At 61.3% G+C, this 27,774-nt stretch overlaps 3 protein-coding genes across 11 annotated transcripts in view; 2 read left to right on the top strand and 1 right to left on the bottom strand.

Annotated features, from left to right (window-relative positions):
* Positions 1–3,468, top strand: part of MROH1 (maestro heat-like repeat family member 1) — a 70,387-nt gene extending 66,919 nt beyond the window's left edge. For 3 of the 8 annotated variants that reach the window (XM_012648065.1, XM_012648066.1, XM_012648067.1), the window contains 9 exons: positions 504–641; positions 918–1,032; positions 1,498–1,644; positions 1,776–1,964; positions 2,282–2,437; positions 2,511–2,645; positions 2,718–2,820; positions 2,893–2,958; positions 3,324–3,468. In XM_012648065.1, the coding sequence (XP_012503519.1) occupies positions 504–641; positions 918–1,032; positions 1,498–1,644; positions 1,776–1,964; positions 2,282–2,437; positions 2,511–2,645; positions 2,718–2,820; positions 2,893–2,958; positions 3,324–3,409 (1,135 nt within the window). In that variant the 3' untranslated portion in view covers positions 3,410–3,468. Of the gene's footprint in view, positions 1–503; positions 642–917; positions 1,033–1,497; positions 1,645–1,775; positions 1,965–2,190; positions 2,438–2,510; positions 2,646–2,717; positions 2,821–2,892; positions 2,959–3,323 lie in introns of those variants that run through there. The other 5 variants (XM_012648064.1, XM_012648068.1, XM_012648069.1 and 2 more) reach the window with 4 other exon arrangements.
* A 330-nt stretch (positions 3,469–3,798) lies between these two features.
* BOP1 (block of proliferation 1) lies at positions 3,799–27,767 on the bottom strand. 2 transcript variants are annotated; one of them, XM_012648072.1, is made up of 16 exons: positions 27,677–27,767; positions 25,727–25,906; positions 17,871–17,951; positions 6,478–6,632; positions 6,284–6,401; positions 6,103–6,204; positions 5,821–6,033; positions 5,592–5,753; positions 5,439–5,519; positions 5,303–5,372; positions 5,091–5,223; positions 4,826–5,006; positions 4,463–4,751; positions 4,296–4,380; positions 4,107–4,214; positions 3,799–4,030 (listed from the first exon to the last, which is right to left on the bottom strand). In XM_012648072.1, exons 1-16 carry the CDS (start codon positions 27,725–27,727, stop codon positions 3,877–3,879), a joined length of 2,163 nt encoding a protein of 720 aa, XP_012503526.1. In that variant the 5' UTR covers positions 27,728–27,767; the 3' UTR covers positions 3,799–3,876. The 2 variants fall into 2 exon arrangements, with proteins under 2 accessions (XP_012503526.1, XP_012503528.1); XM_012648074.1 differs by lacking the exon at positions 25,727–25,906.
* On the top strand, positions 8,396–10,295 carry SCX (scleraxis basic helix-loop-helix transcription factor). The gene is made up of 2 exons (XM_012648078.1): positions 8,396–9,032; positions 9,912–10,295. Exons 1-2 carry the CDS (start codon positions 8,445–8,447, stop codon positions 9,948–9,950), a joined length of 627 nt encoding a protein of 208 aa, XP_012503532.1. The 5' UTR covers positions 8,396–8,444; the 3' UTR covers positions 9,951–10,295.
* Positions 27,768–27,774: the final 7 nt, after the last annotated feature.

The following is a 27,774-nucleotide window of genomic DNA, read 5'->3' on the forward strand; positions in this document are numbered from 1 at the left end:
CATCCGAGGTGTGGGTACTACGGCTCTCAGCAATGACATTCTCTGCTCACTTGCTCACTGGCTTCATTCACCACCTGAGAGTGGGCCAGGAGTGTGGCCTGCCTACCCTCCTCAGAGCTCTGGGGCCCCCTGGGTGCAGGTTCAGGCCCACGGCGGGGGCAGGTTGGCTCCAGGCCCGCACACAGGCCAGGTGCTCAGGCGAGGCCGAGACACGTACTTGCCCCGAGTGTCCAGAAAGGAAGCTTGGTGCAGCCTGGATGCTCTGCCTGTGCCCACCTCTGAGGCTGGTGGCAGAGTGGTCACAGATGAGCCCTCACTGCCTCCAGGCCAGCCAACAGCTGGCCTTTTGTCTTGGGTCCCTGCAGGATGGCTCCATGGGTACGGGCTCAACACCCCAGGGTCTTCTCCATGTGTGCACGTGCACATGGGAGTGCAGACCCAGGCCCCACCCCCCCGCTAGCTAGGTGTGTGTCTGGCCGCTGAGCCCACTCATGATCCCACAGCTCTGCAGTGGACGCCCTACAGGCCATGCTGCTCCGAGGCGGCAGTGAGGATGTGATGCAGGACATGGAGTTGGAGGGTGGCTGGGAGCTGCTCAGGACCTCAGCTGGGCACGAGGAGGGGACCACCCGGTTGGCCAGGTGAGCAGGCCCTGCCCACAGTAGTGCTAGTATTATCTGGGCTCCTACTGGGGCTGGGTCCTGTTCAGACGACCTCTGCGGTCACAGGACCTGACAGGGTCAGGCAGGGGACCCCAGTGGCATGTGGGGGGAGGCAGAGCTGCTTGAGTCCCTGGGACAGCAGCCCAGGTGAGCTGCCTGGGCTCTGACCAAGCAGGGTGGGCATCGAAGTGCCCCTAGGGTCCAGCACTTGGGGGTAGCTCCAGCCCCTGCAGCCTTGGTGCCCTCCTTCCCCAGGGCCATGACCAAGTATGCAGGCCCCCGACTGCCCCTGGTGATGAAGGCACTCATTGGCACACAGAACAGTGCGTATGAGATCCAGAGGGTCACCTCCACAGCCTTCCTGGCTGAGGTAGGGCTTTGGGAGGGAGGCTGGGTGTGAGGATGAGCCCCCTGCCCTGGCTGGCAGATGCCTCTGTGCCACCACTGCAGGGGCAAGCAGGGCAGGTGGTGGGGCATCCTCCCCCACGGGTATGCACCAGCCTCCCCTGCTTATGCTCAGTCCCTGCCTGGTGACACCCCACTGTTCCCAGCACTGGGCCCTCAATGGGGGTAGGCTCCTCAGCATGTTCCCTTGGCCCTCAAGGCTGGCGACACCGAGAGCTTGCATGAGGTCACACAGCAGAGGGCAGGGGTGGGGCTGGGTGCAGAGCTGGCCCCAGCAGACAAGGGGGTGTTATTGAAGCTCCAGGAGGGAGGGGCCAGGTCCTTGGCCCCAAGGCAAGGGCAGCCTTGTGCTGTTCTGGGCCTGAGCTGGGTGGGTAGGGTGAACCTCTGAGGTTAATAGGAGCCCTTGGTCATGTGCCCTTGCCTTTAGTTGCTCAGCAGCAACGTGGTCAACGACCTGATGCTTCTGGAGTCGCTGCTGGACAGCCTGGCAGCACGGCAGAAGGACTCGTGTGCCAGTGTGCGGCGGCTGGTGCTCCGAGGCCTGGCCAATCTTGCCTCAGGCTCACCTGACAAGGTGGGCCTGGCCACCAGCCCTTCCAGGACCCAGGCAGACATGGTTGTGGGCCGTGGCTGCCTGGGGAGGGGGTGAGCCTGTGGGGCCAGGGCTGGTGCCTCAGGAGCCCGGGCTGAATGTGGCCTCCCCAGGTGCGGGCCCACGGCCCCCAGCTCCTGACGGCCATGATCAGTGGGCTGGACGACGGGGATGACCCGCACAGCCTGGTGGCCCTAGAAGCCATGGTGGGCCTCTCGCGGCTGCTGCCCCTGGTGGAACCCTGGGACCTGCACTCGGTGCTGCTGCACGTTGCCATCCGTGTCCGGCCCTTCTTTGACAGTGTAGGCTGGGCTGGGGGCAGGGACACAAAAGCTACAACAGTCTGCACCCCTGGTGAGGGACTCCAGCCAGACCCCATGCCAGCCTCAGGGCCGTCACAGCACCCAGGCCGCCCCTGGCCAACTCCCCACTGCTGCCAGACCCTCCCAGAGCAGACCTGAGTGCCAAGGCCTGACAACTCCCACCCTGAGGAGTTTGTCTTGCCAGCTTTTATGTCACCACTGCTAGGTCCCTGGCCCCTCCTGGCCCAAGTGTCACCATCTATGGCATGAGGCAGGTGGAGGGGGCTACAGTCTATGAGGTGATGCCTGCCCCCCAGGAGAAAATGGAGGTCCGGACAGCGTCCATCCGCCTCTTCGGGCACCTGAACAAGGCCTGCCACGGAGACTGTGAGGATGTCTTCCTGGACCAGGTCGTCAGTGGGTTGGTGCCCCTGCTGCTGCACCTGCAGGACTCTCAGGCCCCTGTGGCCAGCGTGAGTAGCTGGTGGGGATGGGGGTGGGGGTGGGCAGCCTCCATGGGCCAACCTTCAGCTCTGTGCCCCCCAGGCCTGCAGGTTTGCCCTGCACATGTGTGGCCCCAACCTAGAGTGTGAAGAACTGTCGGCCACCTTCCAGAAGCACCTGCAGGAAGGCCGGGGCCTGCACTTTGGCGAGTTCCTCAATACCACCTGCAAGCACCTGGTGAGGGCAGAGGGGGCAGGGGGCAGGGGGCAGGGGGCCAGCAGGGGCTGGGCTGACCCAAGCTGCCCACAGATGCGGCACTTCCCCGACCTGCTGGGTCGCCTGGTGAGCACCAACCTGTTCTACTTCAAGAGCAACTGGGAGGACATCCGTGCTGCCGCCCCCATGTTCACGGGTAAGCACTGTTCCCACCCCGCAAGCCCCTCATCCCACCCTCCTACCCCTCACCCTACTCCCCACCCCACAGGGTTCCTGGTGCTGCACGCGGAGCTCAGACATCGGCCCCAGGTGGACCTGGAGCAGCTCCTTGTGGGTGAGCCCCCTGTCCCCCCCAACAAGGGCCCCCAACCCACTGGGGCCCTGCTGACCCTGTGGGCACCCGCAGGGACTAAGTGATTTTCCTGGATTTCTTTCCCTGTCACTGGTGACCTCATCGTCTCTAGTAATTCACGGAAACTTCTTAACTGTTCCAAAAGAGCTTAAAAAACACTAAAAAAGGAAAAACTATCTTTCCGTCGGCTCCTGAGCCCTCCCAGCAGAGGCCTGTTAGGAGAGTGTGGCCCACGCGCAGCCGGGAGTGTGCCGAGGTCATGGCCCCCCCCGGGCCCGTTTTCCGGTTGGGGGGGGGGGGGTGGGAGCTCCCAGCACCCCCCTGGCAGTCACACCCTCTGCCCCCAGCTCTCCAGCTGCTGCTGAAGGACCCGGCCCCTGCAGTGCGAGCAAAGGCTGCCGAAGCCCTGGGCCGCCTGGTGAAGTTCGCATGAAGCTCTGGCCAGCGTGCCCCCCACAAGCAATACCCCCCGTGCGGGCCTGTACCGCCTGAACCTGCTCAGATGGGGCCTCCCAGGGACACCCTGCCTAGATGCAGGGTGGGGCGGCCTGGCACTGCCAGGGACCAAACCTGAACCCTTGGTGAGAGAGGCGCTGCAGGCCAGGCATCCGTGTGACCCCCCCATTTCTCAATAAAGCCACCTGCACCTCAGCGAGTGATGGGTACAATGATGTGGCCTTTCCTTCAGGGACTGGCCAGGAGGGTGCCCCTGCCTGTGTGTTGTTCCCTCCTACCCCAACTTTGGAAAATTGAGCAAGGTGAAGGCCCAGCAGGAACCCCAATTCAAGGAGGCAGGAGCACCAGGCCACAGGGAGCAAAGCCTCTATTGAAGATCTGGGTACACCCAGCCTCCCAGACCCACACGCCTCAGCCGTGGCCGCCGAGAGGAAGGATAGGCCACTAGCTGAAGAGACGGATGGTCCCATCGGCCCCCGAGGAGAAGATCCACGGCTGGGAGGGGTGGAAGGCGACATCCAGCACACCCAGGTCTCGGGTCAGCGCATGCCCCTTCAGCACCTTGACAGGCACCAGCAGCGGGTTCTGCAGCAGGTCGCTGTGGGGAAGAGGAGGGCTCAGGACACAGGTGGACACAGCTGTCCTAGGGAGGGGCCAGGCAGGTCAGCACTCACTTGTACACCATGCCATGGCAGACAATGACACTGCCGTCGTCTGAGCCAGATGCAAAGAGTGGGTACCGGGGGTGGAAGGCCACAGCCCGCAAGGCCTTCTTGTGGTGCCTGGGGGAGGCCGGATTAGAGGCAGGGTCGGGCCGGAGGGAGAGACCTGACTGGCCACATCCACAGCCCACCTCACCTTACCTCAGCACCTTATACGGCTTGGTAGAGAGATCCAGATCGAACCACACCAGCTTGCTGTCATAGCTCCCACAGATGATGTTGTCACCTAGGCGGCAAGAGGCAGTGAGTAGGGTGTCCCCACCCGCTTACCTGCAGAGTGCACAGCCCATGATCCCACACAAGCTCACCTGCAGGGTGCACGGCCAGGCTGGACACCCACTTGCAGTTGGGCATCAGCTTCTTGGTGAGCTCCTGGCGCAGCAGGTGGTAAAGGCGGACACTGCGCTGGGAGGCCACAAGCAGAAAGGGCCGGGAAGGGTGAAAGGCTACGCACTGCACCTGTCCGTGGCTGCGGCGGAACGGGGTCTGGCTGCGGCGCCGGCTCAGCTGGTGGATCAGCACCTGGGTGTGGCCTGGGGTGGCCAGCACTGCAGCCAAGTAGTCCCCACGCCCGTGCCAGGTCACCTGCGTTACTGGCTGCAGGAGAACATGGCTGGCTGGTTGGCTGATCCAGGCCAGCCCCCTGCTCATGCCCCAGCCCCCTCACACACCTTGCCATGGCAGATGCGCAGCCGCAGGCCCCCCTGGCGCTCCTCCTCCGAGGCCTCCAACCAGTGGGCGGGCTGCAGGGCAGGCTCCTGGGGCAGCTCGAAGGCACTCAGCAGCTGGTCTGTGCTGCCCACCACCAGTCGGTCCCCCAGGGCGGGATTCAGCAGCAGCACTGCATCCTCTCTGCGGGCCAGGGCCAGACACAGCCCTCAGCACATGCACCACCCCACATCCCCTACACCCCGGGGCCCCTGGCCCCACGCTTACACAGCTGCAGCCACAAGGCAGATGGTGGGGTTGGGGTTCCAGGCGACACTCTTCACCACACCCCCCATGGGCACAGTCCTCACACAGCGGGCAGTGACCACCTCCCATAGTCGCAAGGAGCCGTCATCTGAGCCTGGACGCAGCAAAGGCGGCTCTGGGGACCTGCTCCTCCCACTGGCCCCCCCACCCAGGGCTACCCACCTCAGGCCCACCTGAAGCCAACCACTGGCCCCCTGGGGAGACACTGAGGCAGCGGATGAGATCGCTGTGGCCCCTGTAGACCTGCAGAGGAGGCAACAATGAGGAGACAGGACACCCGGGGATGTGTGTCCCCCACGCCCCACTTACCAGGGCCTGGCACGTGGGGAAGGGCTGCAGGTCCCGTGGCCGCGGCAGTCTGGGAATGAGGTCTTCGGGGTCCACATTGACCTGAGGCAAGAGAGCACCTGTTCACCCCTGCCCTTCCCCCTCCCCCCCGCCAGGCGAGCCACCCACACACACCCTCATCTTGCGCTGTCGTGGGCACAGGTACAGATCGAGGCAGCGCTCAAAGCGCTCCTGGATGAAGCGGCTGTATGCAGGCACGGCCCGCAGACTCGGGAACCGTCGTGGCAGAAAGCTTGGCTTCCTCTCACCTGGCTCCTCCTGCTCCCACACCAAGCGCTATGGAAAGAGGGGTGAGCCAGGAGCACGGGGCCAGGGGCCAGACCCCCGCCCGGCGCAAGCCCACCTCCTTCTCGCTGAGCAGGAATTCGGGAGGTGGATTGTAGGACTCGGCATGGCCAGGCAGGGCCAGCTTGGGGGCAGGTACGTGCATCTTGTGGCGCCCCAGCACGGCATGGGGGTCCTCCTGGGCCCATAGGTCATAGAAGCTGGGGGTAGGGTCTCGGGGCCGGCGGGGCTGAATCCAGCCCATCTTGATGGCATGCACCATGCGAGAGACCTGCACAGATAGCCCAGGTCAGGGTGGGCAGCACAGGGCCCGTACCCTGGGGGGCAGGGATGCTCCCACCTTCTCCTTCTCCACCAGGGATGGGATGAAGCTGCGCTTGTCAGCTGGGCGGTTGGTCACCGGGTGAATCATGATGTCCCCACTGAAGAAGTCCACGGCTGGCTGGGAGGGCAAGCACAGGCATGTGGGGCCAGGGCCCTACTTGGACCTCAAGACCCCCAGGGCCAGGGTTGCTGCCTACCTCATATGGATCAAAGCTCTCATCCCCAAACTGGCCCCTCTGCAGCCGCCACACCAGGGCCACCTGCTGGTCAGTCAGCCTCAGGTCACGCCCTGTCATCCGGTCCTGCACAGTACGCCTGGGGGCCAGCCAGTCAGAGCCTGGCTCCAGCCCCACAGCCCCACCCACTGCAGGCCCTGCCCACAGCCCCTCACCAGTAGTCAGGGTCATCTATCTTGTCCAGAAATTGGTCCAGCTCGTCCCGGGTCCGTAGGGGCTTGTAGATGCGCCTGCCGTCCAGGTCGTAGCCCACGTGGGGGAAGTCCTCATACCACTCCAGGGGCACATTGCCCACCGTATTCCGGATGTCCTGCAGCCATGGCCACCACATCAGCACTCAGCTCCACCATGCATATCCCTCCAGGCCACCCAGGAGGTGCAGATGAGGGGACAGGCTGAGTGTAGGCACTAGCCTCGATCACCCCAAGGCCAGCCGACCCCCACACATGCCCTTTCCCTGGCCCTGGGGTCTGACGTGGCACGGCGGCCGGCACTGCCCCCCCCACCCCGCCCTTGGAGGCGCCCGAGCTGCACCTTCACATTTTCCACTGAAGCGGTGCCAACCCCAGGCCCCCCCACCCCCGGATTCCTTGGCCAGGGCTCTGGGCAGCCACAGACAGCAATGACCTCATCGCCCACCGGGCTCCCTCCCCTGGCAGGGGCCTAAGGCAGAGGTGGGCAGGGGTGAGGGGAAGACCCCATCTGACCCACCCCACAAGAGGCAAAAACTACTGCGCTCTGTCCTGTGGCTGGCCAAGGACCCCCTCCCCCCACCCCTCCCTAGGGCGGGCAGAGAGGCCACATTCCTGGACACACATTCCTGGTTGCAGCCCCTGCCAGCCACCACCCTCACTCCTTCCAGCCTGGGGACTGCTGCCCAGGCGCCGCTTCCTGCAACAGTAGCCACGGGGGGAACGCAGACAGGATGAGCACAGATGGGAGCTCCCCTCTGCCGGTGGGACAGGACCCCTTGGGCTCTGCCCCTCTGTACCTGCCCACTCATGCCCCTCCCAGCAGGTCCACCCCCAGACTTCCCCAGTGCCCTGCCCATTGCTGAGAATGTCCTTTTCCTCTCCATGGGGAAGGGAAAGGAAGACACCCCAAGACAACATGGCCATCCCCAAATTGGATGGACAGGAATGAGTGTCTGTTTCTTGAGGGACCTGGGGACTCTGGGGAAGAACCAGGTCTTATCCAGGTGTGCCTGGTCCCCAGGCATGGTCAAGGAGACCCACAGGATGCACACAGCAGACGATGGGGCTATGGGGGCAGTTTCTCTGAAGCCATGGAGCAGGACTGAGCTGAGAAAAGTGGGAGAGGACCTAGCAGAAAGCACAGCTTGTGCCAGGCCTGGAGGGGCAGGTGCAGGACAGATGGGCGGAGCCAGCTCACACTAGCACTGGGGCTGGGGCACACAGCCTGGTAGACAGGCCCAAGTGCACACGGGAGGGCGAGACAGACAGGGCGCGGTCAGGCTCCAAGGCCAGAGCAGCTGGGTTAATGTGCTTATGCCAGGAAAAAAAGCAGGACTGTGGGTCCCCTTCCCACCTGCTGAGAAGCAATGGCAGCCACTGTAGTCTTGGGGGCCTGACTTGCCACACAGAAGGGGGCTCCCACTTCCTCTGTATCCCCCAAGATGAAGAAATACTCCAAGGACCTGCCCCTGAGCATGGCTGGGGAAGGCAGAGGGGGTGGGGGGAGAGGCTAAGGGGAGTGCAGAGAGTAAGGAGGCAGAGGGCCAGGGACACAGATGGGAGAGGCAGGGACCAGGGAGAGGCAGAGGTACCCAGAGGAGGCAGAGAAGTAGGAGGAGAGGGAGCAGGTGGGGGCCCAGAGAGGCAGAGGCCCAGGAAGGCAGAGGCCCAGGGCTCCAGGGAGCCTCCGGCGGGAGGGGGCGGGGCGGCGCGGGGGGCGGGGCCGGGCCGCCCTATAAAGGCGCAGCCCCCGGCCTTGCTCCAGCCCGGACGCACATGTGCGCGCGGCGCCCGGCAGCCGCCACCGCGGGGCGCAACCAAGACCCCGCGCCTCGCCCCGGCCCCGGGCGGCCCGCGAGGCCCGCGGCGGCCGCAGTAGGCGGCATGAGTGGCGCGCGGCTGAGCTGACGCCGCGCCCCCGCCGGTCCATGTCCTTCGCCATGCTGCGCTCGGCGCCGCCGGGCCGCTACCTGTACCCCGAGGTGAGCCCGCTGTCGGAGGATGAGGACCGCGGCAGCGAGAGCTCTGGCTCCGACGAGAAACCCTGCCGCGTGCACGCCGCCCGCTGCGGCCTCCAGGGCGCCCGGCGGAGGGCCGGGGGCCGGCGGGCCGGGGGCGGCGGGCCGGGGGTGGGGGGCCGGCCGGGCCGTGAACCCCGGCAGCGGCACACGGCGAACGCGCGCGAGCGGGACCGCACCAACAGCGTGAACACGGCCTTCACGGCGCTGCGCACACTCATCCCCACCGAGCCGGCTGACCGCAAGCTCTCCAAGATCGAGACGCTGCGCCTGGCCTCCAGCTACATCTCCCACCTCGGCAACGTGCTGCTGGTGGGCGAGGCTTGCGGCGACGGGCAGCCGTGCCACTCAGGGCCTGCCTTCTTCCATGGGGCACGCGCGGGCAGCCCCCCGCCGCCGCCGCCGCCGCCGCCCCCAGCCCTGGCCCCGGCCCGCGACAGCGAGAACGCCCAGCCCAAACAGATCTGCACCTTCTGCCTCAGCAACCAGAGAAAGTTGGTGAGCACGGCCGCGGGCAGGACCCGCCAGGGTACACAGGGACACCTTCAACCCAAGCCTGGCCTAGACAGGGAGGAGTGCACACCGGCTGCGTGCGGCCAGGAGGGCTAGGCCTCCTCCAGGGCCCTCCGTCCAGGGTCACAGGGACTCCCGAATGTGGGGCAAGGGGTAGGGGCCTAAAGGGGTCTAGGGGAAAGCAGGGCAGACACCAGCCTGGGAGAGGCTGGAGAACTGGACCAAGGTTGCTTCAGGCTTCACTTTTCAGCAAGTTGAGAGTGAAGTGAAGCAAGTTCAGCAAGTGGGATGTTGGTTCATGCCCACCCCCATGGGAAGGGGACTGAGGGGCAGGAAAGGACGGACCTCTGGGGTCCGTGTGCCCTTACAGCCCCTGCAGCCCACCACTGGCCTAAGGCTGGTTGGGCACCTGCTCTGCCCCAGGGCCTGTGGGACTGCGTGAGGCGTGGGCACGAAGGCAGAGGCTGGGGGGCGGGGTGCCACTGGGGGGCCAAGGCCACACTGCAGGAGATGCTGGCCAGCTGTGATTTACAACCCCTGCTGTGCTTGGTGGCACCGGAAAAGCAGGGTGAGCAGGGAGAAAATACGGCAGGGCTTTTCCCAATCCCCATTTCCTCTCCAGACAGCACGCGCGAGCTCCTGGGGCCTGAACATCTGGGAAATTTAATTTTACAATTTCGGCTGTGCAGCAGTATGCTCCCCTCCCCAAAACACACGGGGGAAGCTGTGGCGAGTTGGGAAGGGGGTGCCTCCACATGGGCCACTAGGGACAGAACCCAGTGGGGAAAGCAGAGAGGCCCAGGCAGCTCAGGGTGGCACCAGTTTCTGGGTCTTGGCCCTCACACTCCTCCCTCCCCTCTGCAGAGCAAGGACCGCGACAGAAAGACGGCGATTCGAAGTTAGGAGTGGGTCCATGGCTACCGGGAGGCACATGCTGCTGGGGGAAGTGGATGCCCCTGGGTGAGCCACAGAGAGCCCCCACCTCGGACCTGACTCGGGCAAGGCGTTCTATGAGCGTGCCCGCCCAGGCCAGCCCTGCCAGGCTGTGAGCAGGGCCCATGGATGGACAGGCGGCAGCAGGACTCTGAGGTGGCCCCACACCTGCCCAGACCCACTGGAACTTTCCATGCTGGCTTCTTGCCTGGGTTTTCTTCCGGTCACTACGTGTTGGCATTTTGTGTCTTTTATATGATAATATAAAGTCTGGAAATTTTGTATAATTAAAAACAAAACATTATCTTCCAAATACAGAGGCAGATTGACCTCTTGGAAGGTTGGGAATTCATCCCCACCCTGAGCCTACACTCCCACCCCAGTGGCCAGGGTGCCCCAGTTCTCTGGGAAGACCCCCACCCCCAAGGACTCGGGCCATCCCTCATGGAAGGAGACAGTGTGAGGAGACAGACTGGGCTTGCCCATCCAGAGCTCCTGTGGGGGCTTCGGGGTGAGGCTGGGGGAGGGAAGGGAAGGACAAAGCCCTCCCCCGCCACGGCAGGGGATGGGTGGGCAGCGGCAGAACCCCCTTACCCGACCTTCAGGCCTGCCAGGCACCCAGGGGCGAGAAGGGAACAGCTGGCCTAGGCCGCTCAGCTGTGGGCAGGCAACACCACAGTCTTTGTCCACAGAGCCCCAGGAACTGGACATCTAAGTGCACCCCAAGCGCCTACCCAGGCCCCCAGTAAGGGCTGTGGGGCCCGCTGCATGCCAGGGTCACCCCACTCCCCTGCCTCTACACACTAACTGGACAGAGGCACCTCTCCCCTGCCCCGCAGCTCCGCACGGCCCACGGAAGCAGTGCCCATGCTAGAAGGACGCCAGCCGTTCTTCCACCACCACACTCCACCCAACTCCCCAAGACCCCGCCCACGGTGAGGAGGCTGACGTAGGCCCCCACCATGCTCCCTGCACAGCTGGCCGGCCATTAAACCCTGCAGGTGACAATTATGGTTTAGTGGTGTGAGCTAGGTGGGCACAGCAGAGAAGAAAAGCAGCCGGCTCTGTGCAGCCACCCCCCCAACCAACCCCAGCAGCAGCCTGACTTCCGGCCAGGCAGGGAATAGCTCAGGGCACCAGGTGTGGGCAGCAGGGTGGCTGGCCGGTCCCAGGCCCCTCCTCAGACCCCAGCTCCGCGCACTTGCTGCCCTCAGCACAGGCACCGAGCCCCAGGGCCCCTGTGGGGGACCAGGTGCTGAGGCCCACGTGGGCATCTGCACAGGGCAGGGCCAGAGCTGCCCCCTCCCCTGCACGGATGGGCTCCAGGGAACTGTGGGGCAGGAAGTGGTGGTGTAATTCTGGAGGAAATTCTCAAAGCCAGAGCCATTAGGGGCTAGAGGGGGCTGTGTCCAATCTGATAGAAATATAACAGGATAAAAAGTCACAACGGCAGGTTTCGTTCAGAAAGAAACCCAACCCCAAATTTCCTCTCCTTAATCCTGCAGGAGCCTACAGCTGGCCAGAAGGAGGGGAGGCAAGGACAAACTTGGTCACTACAGAAGTCCCCGCCCACCTCGGACACCAGGCCCTGGGGGGCTGTGGGGGTGCAGCTAGGAGCTGAGGGAGCCCCTTCCCTGTCTCGGGGTGCTCTCCTCACATCACCTGCCCAGCCGCCCTCCCAGCCAACGAGGCCACTGTGAGAAGTTGGTTGGGCCCAGGAGCACAATCTGGCAGGGGCGCCCTGCCCCTGGACAAGCACAGCCCCCAGAGTCCCCAAGCTGGCTGCTCTCAGCCCACTGGGCACCGGGTGTGGTTCTGCAGGAAGGGTCTGTGGCCTCACCCACAGGCCTCACAAGAGGATGGGTGGCTGGGTGAGCACCCACCTCAGTGGTCAGAGTGGCCCAGCCAGCACTGGGAACAAACCAGAGGGATGTGCCCTTCGAAATCGGACACTGGAAGTTTCCACAAAGCAAACCAAAGAGTGCAGGGGAGAGACGCCCTTCAGTGGGGGCTGCTAGCGTGAGCAGGCAGGTGTCAGGGACTCAGTGGGGCACCAACGGGTACCGCCTGGCTTGGGACTCAATGTGGAGGGGAGGCAAAGACTGGAGCAGGTGGCAGACATGGGCCTAGGCACGAAGGTCTGGGTAGGGCATGGGGACACAGCAAGAGGAAGGTCGGGGCCCACCAGATAAGGGCCCGAGTCTAGAGTGTTGAACTCAAGCAGATGAAAGGGGCCAGGGAACAGAACAGAGGCCTTGGAGCCAGGACGATCCCCAGGGCCCAGTGGGTTGGGGTGCGGCACGCGCTGGCCAAGCCCTCCATGCGGGGCCTGACTCCGACTGCGGCTGCAGCTTGGCCAGCCTCAGGCCTGGGCAGCCGGCCCAGCCGCTCCCTGCGCTGCACCGGTAGCAGCGGCCCAGGGCCTGGCCCGCCAGCCAGCAGGAGGGGAGGGGCAGGGGAACGCTCCGTCACCCTCCACTGCTCCAGAAATCTAAACCAGACCAGGGGTGGCGTGGGCTGAACCACAGCCCTGTGCCCTACTCGAGTCCACACAGCTACTCACAGCCAAGGGGTGGCAGGTGCTCCCTGCCCACCACAGCCCCTGGCTTCTGTCCCAGAGTGCTGGCCTCACACTCCACTGTGCCAGGAGCTGCGGGACAGACCCAGGGCTCCCCTCACGTGCCCCACAGAGGCAGCTGGGAAGGAGGGGGGCCCACCCGCACCCTGGACCAGCAGCCGCCCGTGAGCTGAGCTGGGCTGGAAACGCTCCGCTCAGCCTCAGCTGTCAGCTCCCTGTCCCCAGCCCGGGAACGGGGCACCACATGATTCATCACCAGGCTGCCTGCTCCCATAGGCCAGCCGCCCCGCCCTGCTCAGCACCTGCGGGCTGCCAGGAAACACATGTGACCCTCCAGGTCAGGCACTGCACTCTGAGAGCCCAGGCCGGCTGGCCAAGGGCACACACAGACCCAAGGTCAGTGCTTTCCTGGGGGCCCTCACACCCAGACCGCACCGGACACAGGCAGCAGCCAGCAGCCGGCTGATGTGCCGGCTGGGGTTTTTCCGCCCTCGATGAGCCCCCTCCCCTCCCCCTCCCCAAAGTGGCTGCAGCTGTCAGGACCACAGATTGGAACTGCAGGTACGCGGCTGGCCCGCTGCCCGCCGCCCTCCCGTGTCTGTCTGCAAGAGAGGAAGCCGGCCCACCTCTGGAATCCTTCACTCTCTCCTCGTTCCGCCTCTCCCACCTGTCCCCCGGGAGCGTGGGGTCAGCCGCCCTCGCTCAGTCTCTCTCTTCCCCCAGCCCCTCTCCGATTACAATGCGGGTAGTGTTCAGCACTGACTCCACTCCCCCGCACGCGATGGCCGCCTGTCTCAGAGCGACATGGCCTTCCTGTGCCGACGACTCCTCCTCCTTCTCCTGCTTCTCGAAGTTTTATCTCTAAGTGCTCAGTGCAGCCAGGATGGGGTGGGGGGTCAGGGGGAGGTGAGCTGCTTATACCAGGCTCACCTGCTGCATCGGACCCCACAGAAAGTTCCAGCAGGGTGCTGAGCCCTGGAGCTGGAGCCAGAGTCCTTGGCAGATCAGAAGGAAAAAGCCAGGTCCTGCTTAGGCTTCACCTTCCTGCCCCAAAGTCCAAACCAGCTGCGGGAGGGGCAGAGCCCCTAGCCCGGCCCTCACCTCCCTCTCTGCACCCACCATCTGTGTGTCTGTCCCTCAAGAAGCTGGCTGGGCCCACAGCCCGGCCTCCTGCCAGCCCCAGGCTTCAGGGTGGAGAGAGGGCACCCCTCGCCTGGAGGCTGCCCCAGACCCCAGCCTGCCTGGTACAGGGTCCAACGGAACAGCAGCTCCCAGAACGCCTGTCCGAATGCTAGGGGTGGGGGATTGGGCTCAGACACGCATCCCACACTCACTGCTCACCCTGCGTCAACCCAATTTCACCTGAGTGGCAAAGGCCTGTGCTAAGCCGTACTACAGAGACAGAGCTGCAGCTTCAAGGTGGGGGGTGCCATAGTGCCACCTGCTCAACCCCAAACACAGCCCATATGCATCTGGGACTCCTGCCCCCGTCAGCACAGCCTGGCCTCGGGACACAAGCCCAGCCCCAGCTCCTGCAGCCAGCTTCCTGCTATGTCCCCAACCCAGCCAGCACCCCCTGCCCACCATACCCCACAGAACCTGCCTTCCAGACATTGCCCCAGGTCAGGCCCAGGGCAAACCTCCCTCAATAACTCCTGTCCCAGCATCCTCCTGCCACCCGCCCAGGGTTCCCACTGCCAAGGAAACTGGCCCCGAGTGGGCACCAGAGCAGGCCTGGAGCCCCCACCCCCACACCCCAGCAAGAGGGAGGAAGGGCCTCTGGAAGGCTCTCCATCCCAGCCCTCCCCAGCCACTACTGCCAGGTTCCTGGGCCCTGAGAGACCCCTCATAGGGGGCCACCACCTACCCCTTCTGCCTGAACACCCCCCTTCCCAAGAGGAATCTTCTCTCCCAATCCAATGCACAGGGCGGCTCTTGGGCCCGGGGTGGTGCTGGATGGAGGTGGGGTTTCCCTGGTCAAGGGGCACCAGGCGGGGACCACAGCACATGCCCACCCATGCCCTATGACCACTGGAGAGGGTGTGGGGTCAGCAGAGCATGTCGGTGGGGGCGCCCCTCCCTGGGAGGGCTGGCCTAGGCGCACAGGGGAAGGACAAGAGCTGGGAGGGCCAGTCTGAGCCCATTGGGAGGCAGGCATGGGCTCGGGAGGGCAGATGGCCGCCAGGGAGGCCAGGGCAGTCTGCAGGCCTGGGGCGTCCTCCACAAACCAAGCGGGGAGGGCTAACTGCTCACTCGCTGCTGGGAAACCTGAGCCGAGAGGCGCTGGCTGCCAGGACGCAAGGACGCAAGACTGAGTGCGCAGGGCCAAGACGCGGGCGGGCGGGTGGGGGCGGCCCCGGAGGAGCAGGAGGCCGCCAGCACTCGAGGCAGCTGCTGGTTCAGTAGCTGGGAGAAGCCATTAATGGTGCTTGGCTAGAGAGCAGAGGAGATGGCGGGCTCTGGATACAGATGGACCCATCCCAGGGGAGCAGCCAGGGCTACGGCCCCCACACCTACCCCTGCCCCTAGACCCACCAGCGGTCCACGGGGAATGGGCCCAGGCCCAGTGCCCCAGGGACAGGGTAGAGACAAGTGAGGAGGGCATCTCTTCCTGGCCTCTCCCTGTCATCAGAGTTCTCGATGCCCTGAACCCCTCACCCTAGCCGAAGGCCTGCTGGGAAGGCGAGGGAAAGGGCAGGCAGCCAATTCCTCCCCTGGGCCATGCCCCAGCCTCAGTTTCTCCCAGCTGCTTGACACCAACAGGGGGCTGCCTTTGCAAAGGCCGCAGGGCCCCCTCGCCCCGCCCCTCCACCCCGCCCCCCTCCCTGGGGGTCCCGGCGGCTGGATGAGATCACGTCTGTGAAGCTCCAGGCTCAGGCGCGGTGGGAGAGGGGTGAGGTGGCCGTGCGGGGGCGGGGCGGCCGCAGCTTAGCCAGCTCCTGGGGGCTCCCCCCACTCCATGGCGGCCAGGACCCCCGCCAGGCCCAGCAGCTCAATCAGGGGCTCCGCCCCCACCTCCCTCAGACTCACTCCCAGGAGAGTAGGAGGAGGCCACGTGAATAGAAGCAGCTCTCCCATGGAAGCAGCTCTCCCGCCAAGGGTAGGCCAGGGTTAGAGAAGTGTCCAGGGGAGGGGAACCCCCAAAGTGAGGCCCCAGTGGAGGCCAGCAGTCAGAGTGCACAGAAGCTCCAGAGTCCTCAGACCAGGCCCTGGACTCAGACCTGCGGTTGGGCAAGGGAAGAGGCCCAGGAGGGGAGGCAGGTGGGGGCTGGCGGCACTTGCCCCCAGCAGGACCCTCCTGCCTGTTGTCAGGGCCCTGGCCAGAGCCCTCAAGGACCTGACATCGAGGCTTGGCCACCCAGCCAGCTCTGCTGAGTGCTTGTGATCAACCAAAGAGAAGCACCAGGGTCCCAGCACCACCAGCCAACTGCAAGGACACTGTTGGGAGAAGGGGCCATCCAATGGATGGCCCAGGCAGGGGCTGCCCTGACAGCAGGCTGCAGCCCCTCATAGGCACCAGCCAAACAGGCCACAGCCACAGAGAGGTCCTCTGCCCGGGAGGGGCTGCCATGTGTGCACACCCCCCAGACAGATGTGCCGCTGTCAGGAACGGGGGCAGGAAGCTCAAAGAGGATCCAGCCCTCCTCTCCAGCTGCCCAAGCCTCCTCCCTGACCACCTGCAGCCCCAAACCACTCCCCTCAGCCAACCTCACTCTGCCCCAAGGGTGCAGAGGCCCAGACGGACACAACCTCTGGGCGCCCCCCCATGCACATGGACTTCTCTGGAAGGGACACATCTGTCCGGGCCTGGCTGGGCTCCTGAAAGCTGAGCTCTGCCGCCCCCTCGAGCCGCTGGCCGGCTATGCTGGCAGAGTAAGGCCAGGCGGCATCTCAGCTCCTAGGCTGTCACTCAGACCACATCTGGGATAGTCATCACAGAGGAAGCAGCCCCCATGGCCCAGCCGCTTCCTCCCGGCACAGCAGGGGGCTGCCCACCCTGAGGCCAGCAGTGGCACAGCAATGGCAAGGGACAGGCCTGGCGGAGCTCCGTGGGCAGGTCAGGCTAGCTGTGCGTCAGCCACGATCGTCCGGGGCCCCTCCCCCGGCCTCTGCACTCCACTTACAATCATCATCGATTTTTCAAAATACCAAATATAAAAAAGTAGCCGACAGGATGTGGCTGCCGACAGCCAGAGCCCCTGGGAGGGGGAAGGGAGACAGGCAGGGGCCGCGCTGCGTGGCCCCCCTTCGCTGAGTGCGCCGCTGCTACGGCCAGGAAACCAATTTATTTTGTTTTGTCTCTGTTCTCCGAACGCGCAGCAGAGACCGGATCGGGCGGGCAGCCAAGCAGCCACTGCCAAGAGAGCATGAGGGGGGGGAACCTGAGCAGGGAGGGAGCGCGTGTCTCCCCCAGGCTCTGGGGACAGCCCCTGACAGGCAGGCAGGAAGAGCTCCTTCGGGAAGCAAGGGCCCCATCCCTGCAGGCCTCACACCAAAGCCTTCCCTCTGCAGTCCCCCAAGGCCCAAAGGAGGCTCTCACTCCCACCAGAGGTGCGCAGCCCAGGGGCCACATGAGGGAAGGGACAGGAGGGTGACCGCACTGCCTCCAGGCTGAGAGCTTCTAGCCCCTTCTAAATTGAGGGCAGCCCCCACAGCCCAACTGTGACCCCTGGACACAACCTATCATGGCCTCTAGGGACCGTGGCTCCCAGAGAAACCAGCACCACGCTTTTCCCCTTCAGACTGTAAGCTCCTTGAGAGAAACAACCAAATTTTGCTGTCCCTCCTGAGTAAGTGATCCTGGAATTCAGAGGCCTGAAGGCGGTGGCCTAGCCCACATCAGCCACTGCTTGGGGATGCCAGGGGAAGGGCAGAGCCAACCAACACACCAGGAGATGCCCATCCCCTGCCCGAGGCTACAGCGGCCCACCCTACAGATAGAAGCCTTAGTCTGCTCATGACACCCCCAAAGAGCACACAGTGACCCAGAGCAGGCCACCTGCAGACACATCTGGATCTGTAGAGACCAGTCCACGGTGCCAGGGCCCAGACAAAGGCACAGGGGCCATGGAGCCACACCCAGCCTCCCTTCCCTGGCACACACAATGACCCACACATACTGCTTCAGTCATGTGTCCCAGACCCCGAAATCACTCTTCCAGACATGGAACAGGGCCCCAAGCCAGGACGCCCACTCAGACCTTACCACAGCCCCAACTCCTCTCTGTCCCCAGGCAGCACAGCCCACCTTTGGGAAGGCCCAACACCCCTGCTGGGTGGCTCCTGGCTGCCACCCCGTGAGCCTGGCTTACCTCCTCATCAGAGCTGTCTTTAGCATACTCATCCCCGCTCTGTGCTCTCACCACCTCTGTCCTCAGGTAAGGGGGGCCGGCCTGCAGCGAAAGGGAAGAATGGTTACATCAGGGGGCATGGAATGCCCTTTGACCTTGGGTATGTCCCAGGCCCAGGGACCCCAGTCTCCTCCTCTGGTGAAGCACTTCAGAACTGCAGAACTGCTCTCCCCAAGGTTGAGGTCCCCACAGCCCCCACAGGACACCCCAGCTCCATGTGCCTCAGGGCCTGTGTGATCACCACTGCAGGCCCCGCCCAGGCGCTGCCTCTCTGCCAGGGCCAGGCTCACCAGCCTCCCCGTGGGCCCCCTGGCAGCCCAGGGAGGTGCTGACATTTGGTGCCAGGCTGGAAAAGGTGAAGGCGCCCAGAGTAGCAGGACCCCCCCCAAACCCCCAGCCACTGCCCTTAACTCCTATCACCATCAAAACTGCTGCAGGGCTCCTGGTCTGACAGACCCACGGCAGGCCCAAAAGGGCAGGTGGCACACACTCAGGGCCAGCACAGGGGCCACAGCCAGGCCACACCTCAGGGTAGCACCCTTGCCCCAAGGCGGCCTCACCAGCGCCAGGGTGGAGGAGAGGCCTGTCTGGCCCAGCGCAGCCAGCCAAGGGCCCAGAGAGGTGCCCCAAACCTGCAGAATGCCTGTGGCTCCTGCAGGCCCCCAGCCCCACCCCACCCAGCAAGTCCACGGCCCCAGGCCGACCCCAGCCCCCCAGGTCAGGGAGTGGGCCACTGAGAATTCACAACCCAACCTGGAAAACAGATTCTTACCCGCCCCCCCCAACTGGGGAGGCGTGGATGGCTCCAACCAGATCGGGTTTACTGGCGGAACCAGGACTGATGGGGAAAACAGGCCCACCTCTCACCCCGGGGGGAGCAGCAACCCCTGAGTGCAACCCCCTCCCGGAGCCCCACGCCCTCCTGCCAGGGCAGGAGCCAAAGGCTTGCTGAGCCTGCTCCTCCTCTCGCCTGTTTTTTCCCTCAATATAAAGAGAAATGGGAGACTAAGTTTTTCTCCAGGCCAGGGACAAGGAAAGATTCAGTTTCCACATCCTCCACCCCCATCTCCCCTACTGCTCGCTGGAAGCAGGTCATACTGCCTGGCAGCACGGGGCAGTGGCTGAGGTGACCAGGGCTGGGAGCAGGGGGTTCAGCCCTAGGCCCTGCCTCTGCCTAGGGTGAACCAACCCCCACACCTGCCCCAGGCCCTGAGCCAGGCAGCCAGCCCCCAGGCCAGGGCCAGCCAACACCAAGGTGACACCAAGCTGCTGTTTGTCCCACACTCACAACATGCTCTGCAATGTGGGCCTTGGGGGTCACAGCCAGGGCATTGCACCGGTCGCTGCACCCCATGACCCTCAACTTCCGAGCCAAGGCCACAGGCACAAGGTCCCGGCAGGTGATGACTACTTGCCATCCACACTGTGTGCCCCCTGCTGCCCTGTGGGTACAGACAGGCCACCCACACAGTCACGTAGGGGCTGGGGGAGCCAGACAGAGACAGGCGCCCAGGTCTCCAGGTGTGCGTCTGCTTGAGGACGTGATGGCTACGGGGCAGATGGCGTCCACCAGAGGGCAGCAGCACCGGAGCCCACCCTGTGCTCCCTAAGAGCAGGGGCACCGAACAGCTCAGCTCTGGGAACTGGGTGATCTGGGAAAGCCCCATCACTTCAAATTTTGGAGGTAGATGCTTTGGGGCACTGAAAATATATTTTTTAATTTAAAAATTAAGAAAAAATACCCCAAAAAACAGACAAATGGAATGTAAGCCCATGAAGCACTCCCAGCGCCCCTACCCAGCAGTGGTGCAGACACCAAGGGGGAGGGTCTGCCCAGATCCACGCAGCACCACGCAGCACCACAAGGACAGGCTCAACCTTGCCCAGAGCTGCCCTGAAAAAGCCCCAGGTGAGGGGACCCAGACCTCAGGGCAGGAAAGGCAGTCCCCGCGAGCGCAAGCAGCAGCACAGCCTCACACCATAACCAACAGGAGCCAATCGGCCAGAGTCGGGGTGTAGGGTGAAGGAAAAGCCCAGAGACACGACACGGACAGCAAGGATGGGCAACCCAGACCGAGGCAGAGCAGGACTGAAGGACCAGCGGACAGGGAGCTGCCCCATGCACCCAGGTGGGGCTCATATGGGAGGCTATGCTGACCGGCTGGCAGAGGGACTGCACTGGGGCCTGGCAACAGGCTGGGAGGAAGGGGTCATTCCCATCCCTGAACGGGGGGATGCCACTGGACCTCAGGGAACAGACATGTCTCTGCCCAGTCCCAGGGCAGAATGTATGTGAGCCCAAAACATTGAACGAGCTCCTCCCTGCCCAGGTTCTGGCCCAACCTGGCCATGCCCTAATGCCACCACCCACTGGGAATGTGACAGCGAGGGCACCTGTCTCTTCCGGTGAACAGATAGGCATGGCCACTGTGTCAGCCGGGCCAGAACACTGCTCCCAGCACTACCTTCCCTGTGGTTTCTGGGTCAAGGCTGCCCACAAGAGGATTCCACTAGAGACTTGGAAGGCAGAAGGGAAGTAGCCACTGCCACGCACATGCATGTCCTTGACACCTCAGGGCAAAGATCAGAGTGTGGCTGGTGACATGAAGACCCTATGCACAAAGGAGGCTAAAGAACCCAGTGCTACACCACAGACCCTCCACGCTGGACAAGGGAGCTGTTACGCTCCCCAAGGCACAGCCTGCACCAGCTGCAGGGAGCCCCGCACAGAAGGGCTCCATGCATGTGGCTCATCTAACAGAAGAGACTCATAAACTGATGCGCGGGAAACCCACACGCTTTTAACAGAAAATACACCAGTGGGTACTGAAAAGGCCAGAGACAACACAAAGTAAAAAATATCCCTTGTTTCTCGAGGAAAGGAAGGTGACTCAGGGCCCAGCATGTTCACAGTAGGACCCCCTAGCTTTGGGTGAAGCCCGCTTGCAGCCACAGGCTTTCTTGTGGCTTTGGGTTTATGTGTGGCCCAGATCCTCGGGGCAGTGAAGAGGGAGCCCCAGCAGCTGGCCCCTCCTTTGTCAGCTCTTGCTCCCACCCACTCACCAGCCCCAGAACACATCATGCCCTTCTGCAGCTGCCAACAGCCAGGTGAGGGAGCTTGGAAGGGAAGCCCCTACACTGCTACCACCCTGCGAAACACCTTGCAAGACGCCAGGGCTCCCAACTCCCGGAAACAGTGAGAATGAGTGCTAGTTGTTGGAAGCCTTTGGGTTTGGGGTAATTTGCTACACAGTGACACATAACTGACAAAAACAGAGAAAACAGCCAAGGGCTCCTGGTCCAGGGACCTCAGACCAAAACGAAGCTAGTTTTCCTGACCCCACGTGCAGATCCATGTGAGGACACGAGATGCTGGGTAGATAGGCGGTCAATGTGACCACGGGAAGAAGACAAGAGTGCTTCTGGGATTGGGGCAGCAAACTGAGACTTAGAGAAAAAAGGGTTAAAAGGAAGTTCTAAGAAAAGAAATTGAAAAGAGAACTAACAAGACATCTCCTCCCTCCCCATGAAGACCAAAGGGCTCATGATAAGGGCAGCTGCACCTGGGGGAGGACCACCAAAGCACTTCCTGGGGGTCTACCTCAGCCATGAGCTCAAGGGCAGGGGCACAGGTGGGAAGTGCAGGCCAGGCTGGGCAGGGGCCCAAGGCAGGAGGGCAGGTCACGGGGCCTAGGCACACCTATGACTCGTGGGAAGGGAACATAAACAGTGATAAAAAGTGCATTTCAGATGCACAAGGATTTAGCTGAAACAGTTCTCATAGAAAAAAAAGAAAAGGTGCTTCATTCTTAATGAAGAGAGATGACGTTTCACCGTGTAGGACCTCAGGCTTAGGAGGAGGTTCCATCTCAGGTGTGGCTGCCTGGAGTGGCATGACCTCCAGGGAACACTAAGGATGCCTTTCACAATTAAAAAAGCATTTACCCTTTGGCTTGGAAATTATTCCCAGAATTTATCCCAAGAATTGCTCACATATGTGAGAAGCAGCATAAACAACGTTATTACGGTAGCACCATTTATAATAGCAAACGACTGCAAATACCCACCACTGGAACTGGGGAGGGGGACCACAGCCCGCCTGTGCTGAGCGGCTGTGTGCTCAGAGAGCAACAAACTCAAAAGCAGGGAAAACATCCTGAGACTGTGTGAGGTGTGCTCCGTTTTCTGCTAAGAAACCACCATTAGAAAACTCTGTACATGCACACAAGCTTGGATGTGCAAAGAACATCTTGGAAAGAGACTTTAGAACTGGAAACAGAAGTTGCCTGCACAGAGGAACAGGAAAAGGGGTGGGATGGGAGGGAGGGAGACCCTTCCCCACGCACCCCCAGACCTCCTGTGAGTCCTCTAGCATCCCCATGACAACATGTACATATTTACCTGCTCAAACCAACATCACATGATTCTACATATCCCTTAAAAAGAAAGGGGTGCACACACAGAAATACAAAAGGCCCAAGGAAGTGAGAAGTGAGAGGGAAGTGCCTAGCTGGCACTGGAGCCAAGTGCATTCTTGCCCCGTGGGGGCACGTTTGTCCAGAGTGGCCCTAAGCATCTGGGCCAGCACTTGCCCAACAGGCCTAGAAGAAATGTATACACAGGAGGCCTAAAATCCAGCCTGTCCCTGTGGGTTTGCCACCTCCAAGTGCACACCCATGGCAGCCTCCCGAAGGCATGCCAGGCCCTCTGCTCCAGTCCTCACCTGTGCAATGCTTTCAGCAGGATGTCCTGGTCTGTCCAGGATGGCTTGAGGCAAACGCCTGGAACCCACCTTATGGGACAGGGCTCCCTGAAGTGACCCACCCGCATGGGACTGCCAGAACAGCAGCAGAGACAGGCTTTCTGCAAATGCCACAGCACCTTCCTCACTGCATCCTCTGGGCCAGGTGCAATGCTGCAGGCAGCAAGGTCTGGGGACACCACACACGATGCTGCCACTGCTCCAGTCTGATCTGACAGTCACCAGACTGTCCTTCAGACACACGAGGCACAGAGGTCCAGAAGAGAGGTGGCTGCCCCTCATCCTTGGCAAGAAGCAGTGGAAGCCTTCAGACAGCTAACAGGGGACACGTCTCGCCAACAGAATGTGGAAGAAATAGGGGTGATGGTCAAGTAGACAGACAGGAGCACATGGCTGAAGAGAAATCAGCAGAAAACCCACTGCTTGGCGGTCACCAGCACCCCAAGGAGGAGACACACCCAAGAAGAGGGGGCAGTGGGCATGGGGAAGGAGCACTCAGGCTGTTCTCTCATTACAGAAAAGTCATCTTATTCTCCAGTGGGTTCCCAGGCAGACAGTACCGTCACTCACAAAGCAGCTCACTATGGCCCCCAACTATGTGCAAGACCACACAGGTGCGCATGCCGTGGCAGGTGCCACAGAATCCCAAGCTTCCCAGGAAAAAGCTGGGACACCTCACATAGACAGGGGCAGAAGCTGGTAAGTCACTCTGGCACGCATTTCTACCACTAATGGGAGGGCTACTTCTAGAAGCTGCTCAATGGAGAGGCTCTTGGATTGAGGACCCATACCCAGTGGCAGGAACATCTGGGGCAGAGACCTCCAGATGATGTGACACATAACAACCCCTGACCGGGGGTAAGGACAGATGGCAGGGCCTGAGAGGTTGGAGGGTGCCAGGGTTATAGGCGTAATGAGCCCTGGACTGGCTTTGGGATGACAAAGAAATGGGCCTAACCTGGAGCTACCAACCCAGAGAGTGGCAGGGCTGTCAGAGGGGCATCCTTGTGCGGCCATGCTCAGGGATGCCACAAAAATATTCGGGAAGCAGGGACTGTCCTGCAGGCTGAGTTTCCACCAACAGGGCCACATGATGGCAAAGGACTCGCACCATCCGGCAAGGGACACAGATGAGAGATGAGGGCCAGCTCAGTCAGGCCAAGGTGTCTGATGGCTTCTGAGGAACAGGTGGGAAAAGGGGGCAGTAAGAGAGACTTCCTAAGGAGCCAATGGCACCCCCACCTCTTCAATTCACTCTTCTGGCCTGCAAGAATTTAAATCCAGTAATGAGGACCACACTTCAGAACTAAAAATACTCCAGCAGGGGCCAAATGTGCTAAAGCACAGAACAGACACTAAGATGTGAGCGCCAAAGCGGGGCAGGCAGCTGGGCAGCAGGGGTGGTGCAGGGAACTGGAGGACCAACCCCTAGCACCATGCAGTCAGAGGCTGGCAACTCCCAGAGCCCACCCTGTGGGCAGAGGGCAGGCAGGCCAGGCCCACCCTCTGGGGCAGGCAGTTATTCACCATCTCTCACTGAGGCTGCAGCCTCAGGCCTTGCTGCATAATGGAGCGAACAGACCAGAGAGGTGCTACAGGAACACCCTGTGCAGGGCAGCCAGCTACGTCCAGTCACAGAAACCCCCGCAGAGAACGAGCTGGGGCTGCACATGCTCAGCAGCTCAGAAGGCCTGGAGCTCGGGGGCTCTAGAGACAAGACCAGAGAAGACAGCGCCTTCCACCAGGACACATCCTGCTGTACCTTTGAGATACTTGTACACATTACCTATTTCAAAGAATTTAATAAAAGGAAAACTTCAAATACTTAAATGTGTAAATCCTTAACTTTCCTTTTTTTTTTTGAGACAGTCTTGCTCTGCTGCTTGGGCTAGAGTACAGTGGCATCATCACAGCTCATTGCAACCTCAAACTGCTGGACTCGAGTGATCCTCCTGCCTCAGCCAACCAAGTAGCTGGGACTACAGGCATGTGCCACTGTATCAGGCTCTAAGTTTTTTTCAAGGAAGTTGTTCTTTATAATTTTAAAACCTTAAGAAAAAGGAGAAAACAGTTGCAAACCATGGTCAACAGACTTATCACATCATTTTCTCTCTGTGCATGCCAGTATTATAATTAAAGCCTGAATAGGTAGAAGGTTTAAATCTGATTTTAAGTCTTTTCTTTCTAGCTGGGCTCAGTGGTGCACACCTGTAGTCCCAGCTATTTGAAAGGCTGAGAAGGCAAGATCACTCGAACCCAGGTGTTCAAGACCAGTCCGGGCGACATGGAGAGAGATCACGTCTCTTAAAAAAAATTCTTTTTTTCCTAGTAAACAAAGCCATCCAACGCAACCAGCACAAACTGAACAAGCCATGGCTTTTGGTTTCTGTCATGGGAGCAGGCATCTGTACTAGGCAAGGTCATAACTTTCAGAATGCCAAAGCCACTGGAAGTGTAAATCATTACAAACTATTTCCAGAACATTTGAACAACAAATACTGTATTTTAGTTAAATGACACTTTTCTTCCACTGACCTCCCTTAAAAGTGGGGTGCACCCCACCATCACTGCAATGGTACAACACACAGCGCTCCACCTGTGGGCACTTGGGCTCCTGAGGGCCTGTAGGGTCAGTGGGGCTTGACTCAAGCGGTCCCATGTGCAGCCTGCTTGGGCCCCTATCCCAACACCCACAGGGAGTCCAGTCCCCATCTTGGACCCTGCCTGGAGGAAACCCAGCAAGGCTGGGAGGGTGGCTCAGTGTCCCACAGACAGGCAACACAAGAATCGCCTGAAGGGAAAAGGCTTAAGCCTGGGGATTTTCGGAGTTCCCTTGAATGGTACACACAACTGAGGATGAAAACCAGAGCTCCAGAGCCCAGTGTGCCCCAGATGCAACGAACGAGGGACACAGGCCTTGGAGTTCCCGAGGGAACTTTGAAGAAAGCAGTGCAGTGCAGCCCCTCAGAGAGCCCAGGCCCCAGCAAGCCTTCCTCCTCCTGACCACCTTTGCCTAGAGGGGCAAGCCCACCAGGGAGGCTCCTCGCTCACCCACCTGTGCCTGCTCCCCAGTGATCTTCTCTGTCCCGCTGTGGCCCTCGACGTCATCGTGACCATCGTCCTCATTACTGTCACTGCCAGAATCTTCCAGGCCTGAGAATACACTCTCTTCACTGTCAGAAAGGCTAGAATCCGTGCCATCTCCATGGCTGGGAGCAGAGCTGCAGAGAGAGGGCTGCAAGGAAGCATTGGGTTGCTGTCTGTCACCCCCGCAGGCTTGCCCACACAGGCACCATGAGTTGACTGCTGCAAGGAGCAGGCCCCACCATCCACTCCAGGCACTGACCAGTAACTCTGTACAGCCAGCCTCCAAGGCCCCACCCTCCAGCCTCAAGTCTCTACCTCTAGCGAACCATCCACCTAGCCTGAGCCTTCCGCATCCTCGACCTCCACAGGCAGCATGGCTACCTGCCTCTGGCATGTACATTTTAATTCCTAGCATCTCACAAAAAAGGGACCTTTCAAGGATAACACCCCTTGTTAGAGCTCAGTTTCCACTGTATTAAAAACTTGCTTTCCACTGCCAACTAAACTTCTCCACAGCCTACTCTACCATCCAATGCCCCCAAGAGCTGTGAGGGCACTAACTGGGGGAGGAGCTGGAGGCCAGAAGAGGATCACAAGCCCTGCAGGGCTTTTATCACCTGAAGAAGCAGCCTCCTTATCTAATGAGATTGGAACCAACAGTTAATCAGCAAATTGAAAAGGCTGGTTGAAGAGTAATAAAAACAATGCATGCTTCACTTATACACAAGTATAATCCTAATCACTCCTGTCTTGGAGCAGGACACAGCTTTCTCTGAGCAGCGCCCTGATGACCGGAGACCACTCCATGCCTAGCTACATGACACAACATACAGCAGACAGGTCCCATCACCGGTTTTTAAAAAGTGGAACTAGAGAGGTGGGTGTGGTAGCTCATGCCTGTAGTCCCAGTCACTCAGGAGGCCAAAGTGGGAGGATTGCTTGAGGCCAAGAGTTTGAGGTGACAATGAGCAATGACCATACCACTGCGCACCAGCCTGGGTGTCATAGAAAGATCCTGTCTCAAAAAAAAAAAAAAAGAAAAAAAGTAGAACAGGAACTCAAAGACTCTTTGGAAGCAGCTGAATTAAGTCTAGCCTTTACTGTCTTCTAACAGTTTGTAAGTCTCACCCAAGAGGACAGACTTGTTTGCCAGCTATGCCATAGCATTCAACTGAGTTTTCACAGAAGTGATTCTAACATATACCCCCTGGTGAAGGAGCTGCAGTATTCGGTTGGCCACACAATTCTAACAGCAAGTAGACCATAAATGGTTTGGGCACAAAAACAACTTACTCCTTATGAGTATTTAGCCAAAGGGTGGAAGTAGCAGAGCCTGGCGCCCAGACTTGCCTGCTGGCAGAGGGCAGTGGGCGAGCAACAGGAGTACATTTCACAAAACAAAGGGACAGCTTCAACAACCCACTTGGCTGTACATGCCTTCTGCCCAGATGTGATGACGCCCCCACAACCACGCCACGGGTAAGCTGGGCATTACGAGTAGAGCGGCAATGAGTTCTGACACAACAAACGCAGCAGTCACTGTGTTCAATTCAGGTTTTCTTATTCTCATATCCAACCATGAGTACAATAATGCAAATAGGGCGTGTACGAAGAGGTTAAGTATTAAGTGGGGGTGCAAACCCCGATCCTCCCGATGGCAAGATGCACAACGCAAGAGGCTAAAGAAGCTGCGGTGAGGGCTGCCCACGCCCCACGCTCGCTCCCTCCGGCATCCCCAGACCGACTCCCGCGCCACGGCTCCCCGGCACGGGCGGTCCTCTCAGCCTGAGGCCCCACAGCGACGCCAGCACAGAGGACGTGCCCCCGCCCTCCCCGCCTTCCCTCTCGACCCGCGCCACTGCCCGCCACGTGCACGTCGGGCCGTCGGCCGGACGCGCCCCCGCCGCCCCGTGGTCACCTCCTCCAGCTGTGGCTCCGGCTCCTGCTCAGGCTCCGGCCGCCGCTTCATGCCGCAGCCCGCGGTTGCCTCCACGCACCCAGAGCTCCGCTCGGCCG

Source organism: Propithecus coquereli, unplaced genomic scaffold (genome assembly GCF_000956105.1).
Source record: "Propithecus coquereli isolate 6110/MARCELLA unplaced genomic scaffold, Pcoq_1.0 Scaffold28, whole genome shotgun sequence".
NCBI classification, from domain to species: domain Eukaryota; kingdom Metazoa; phylum Chordata; class Mammalia; order Primates; family Indriidae; genus Propithecus; species Propithecus coquereli.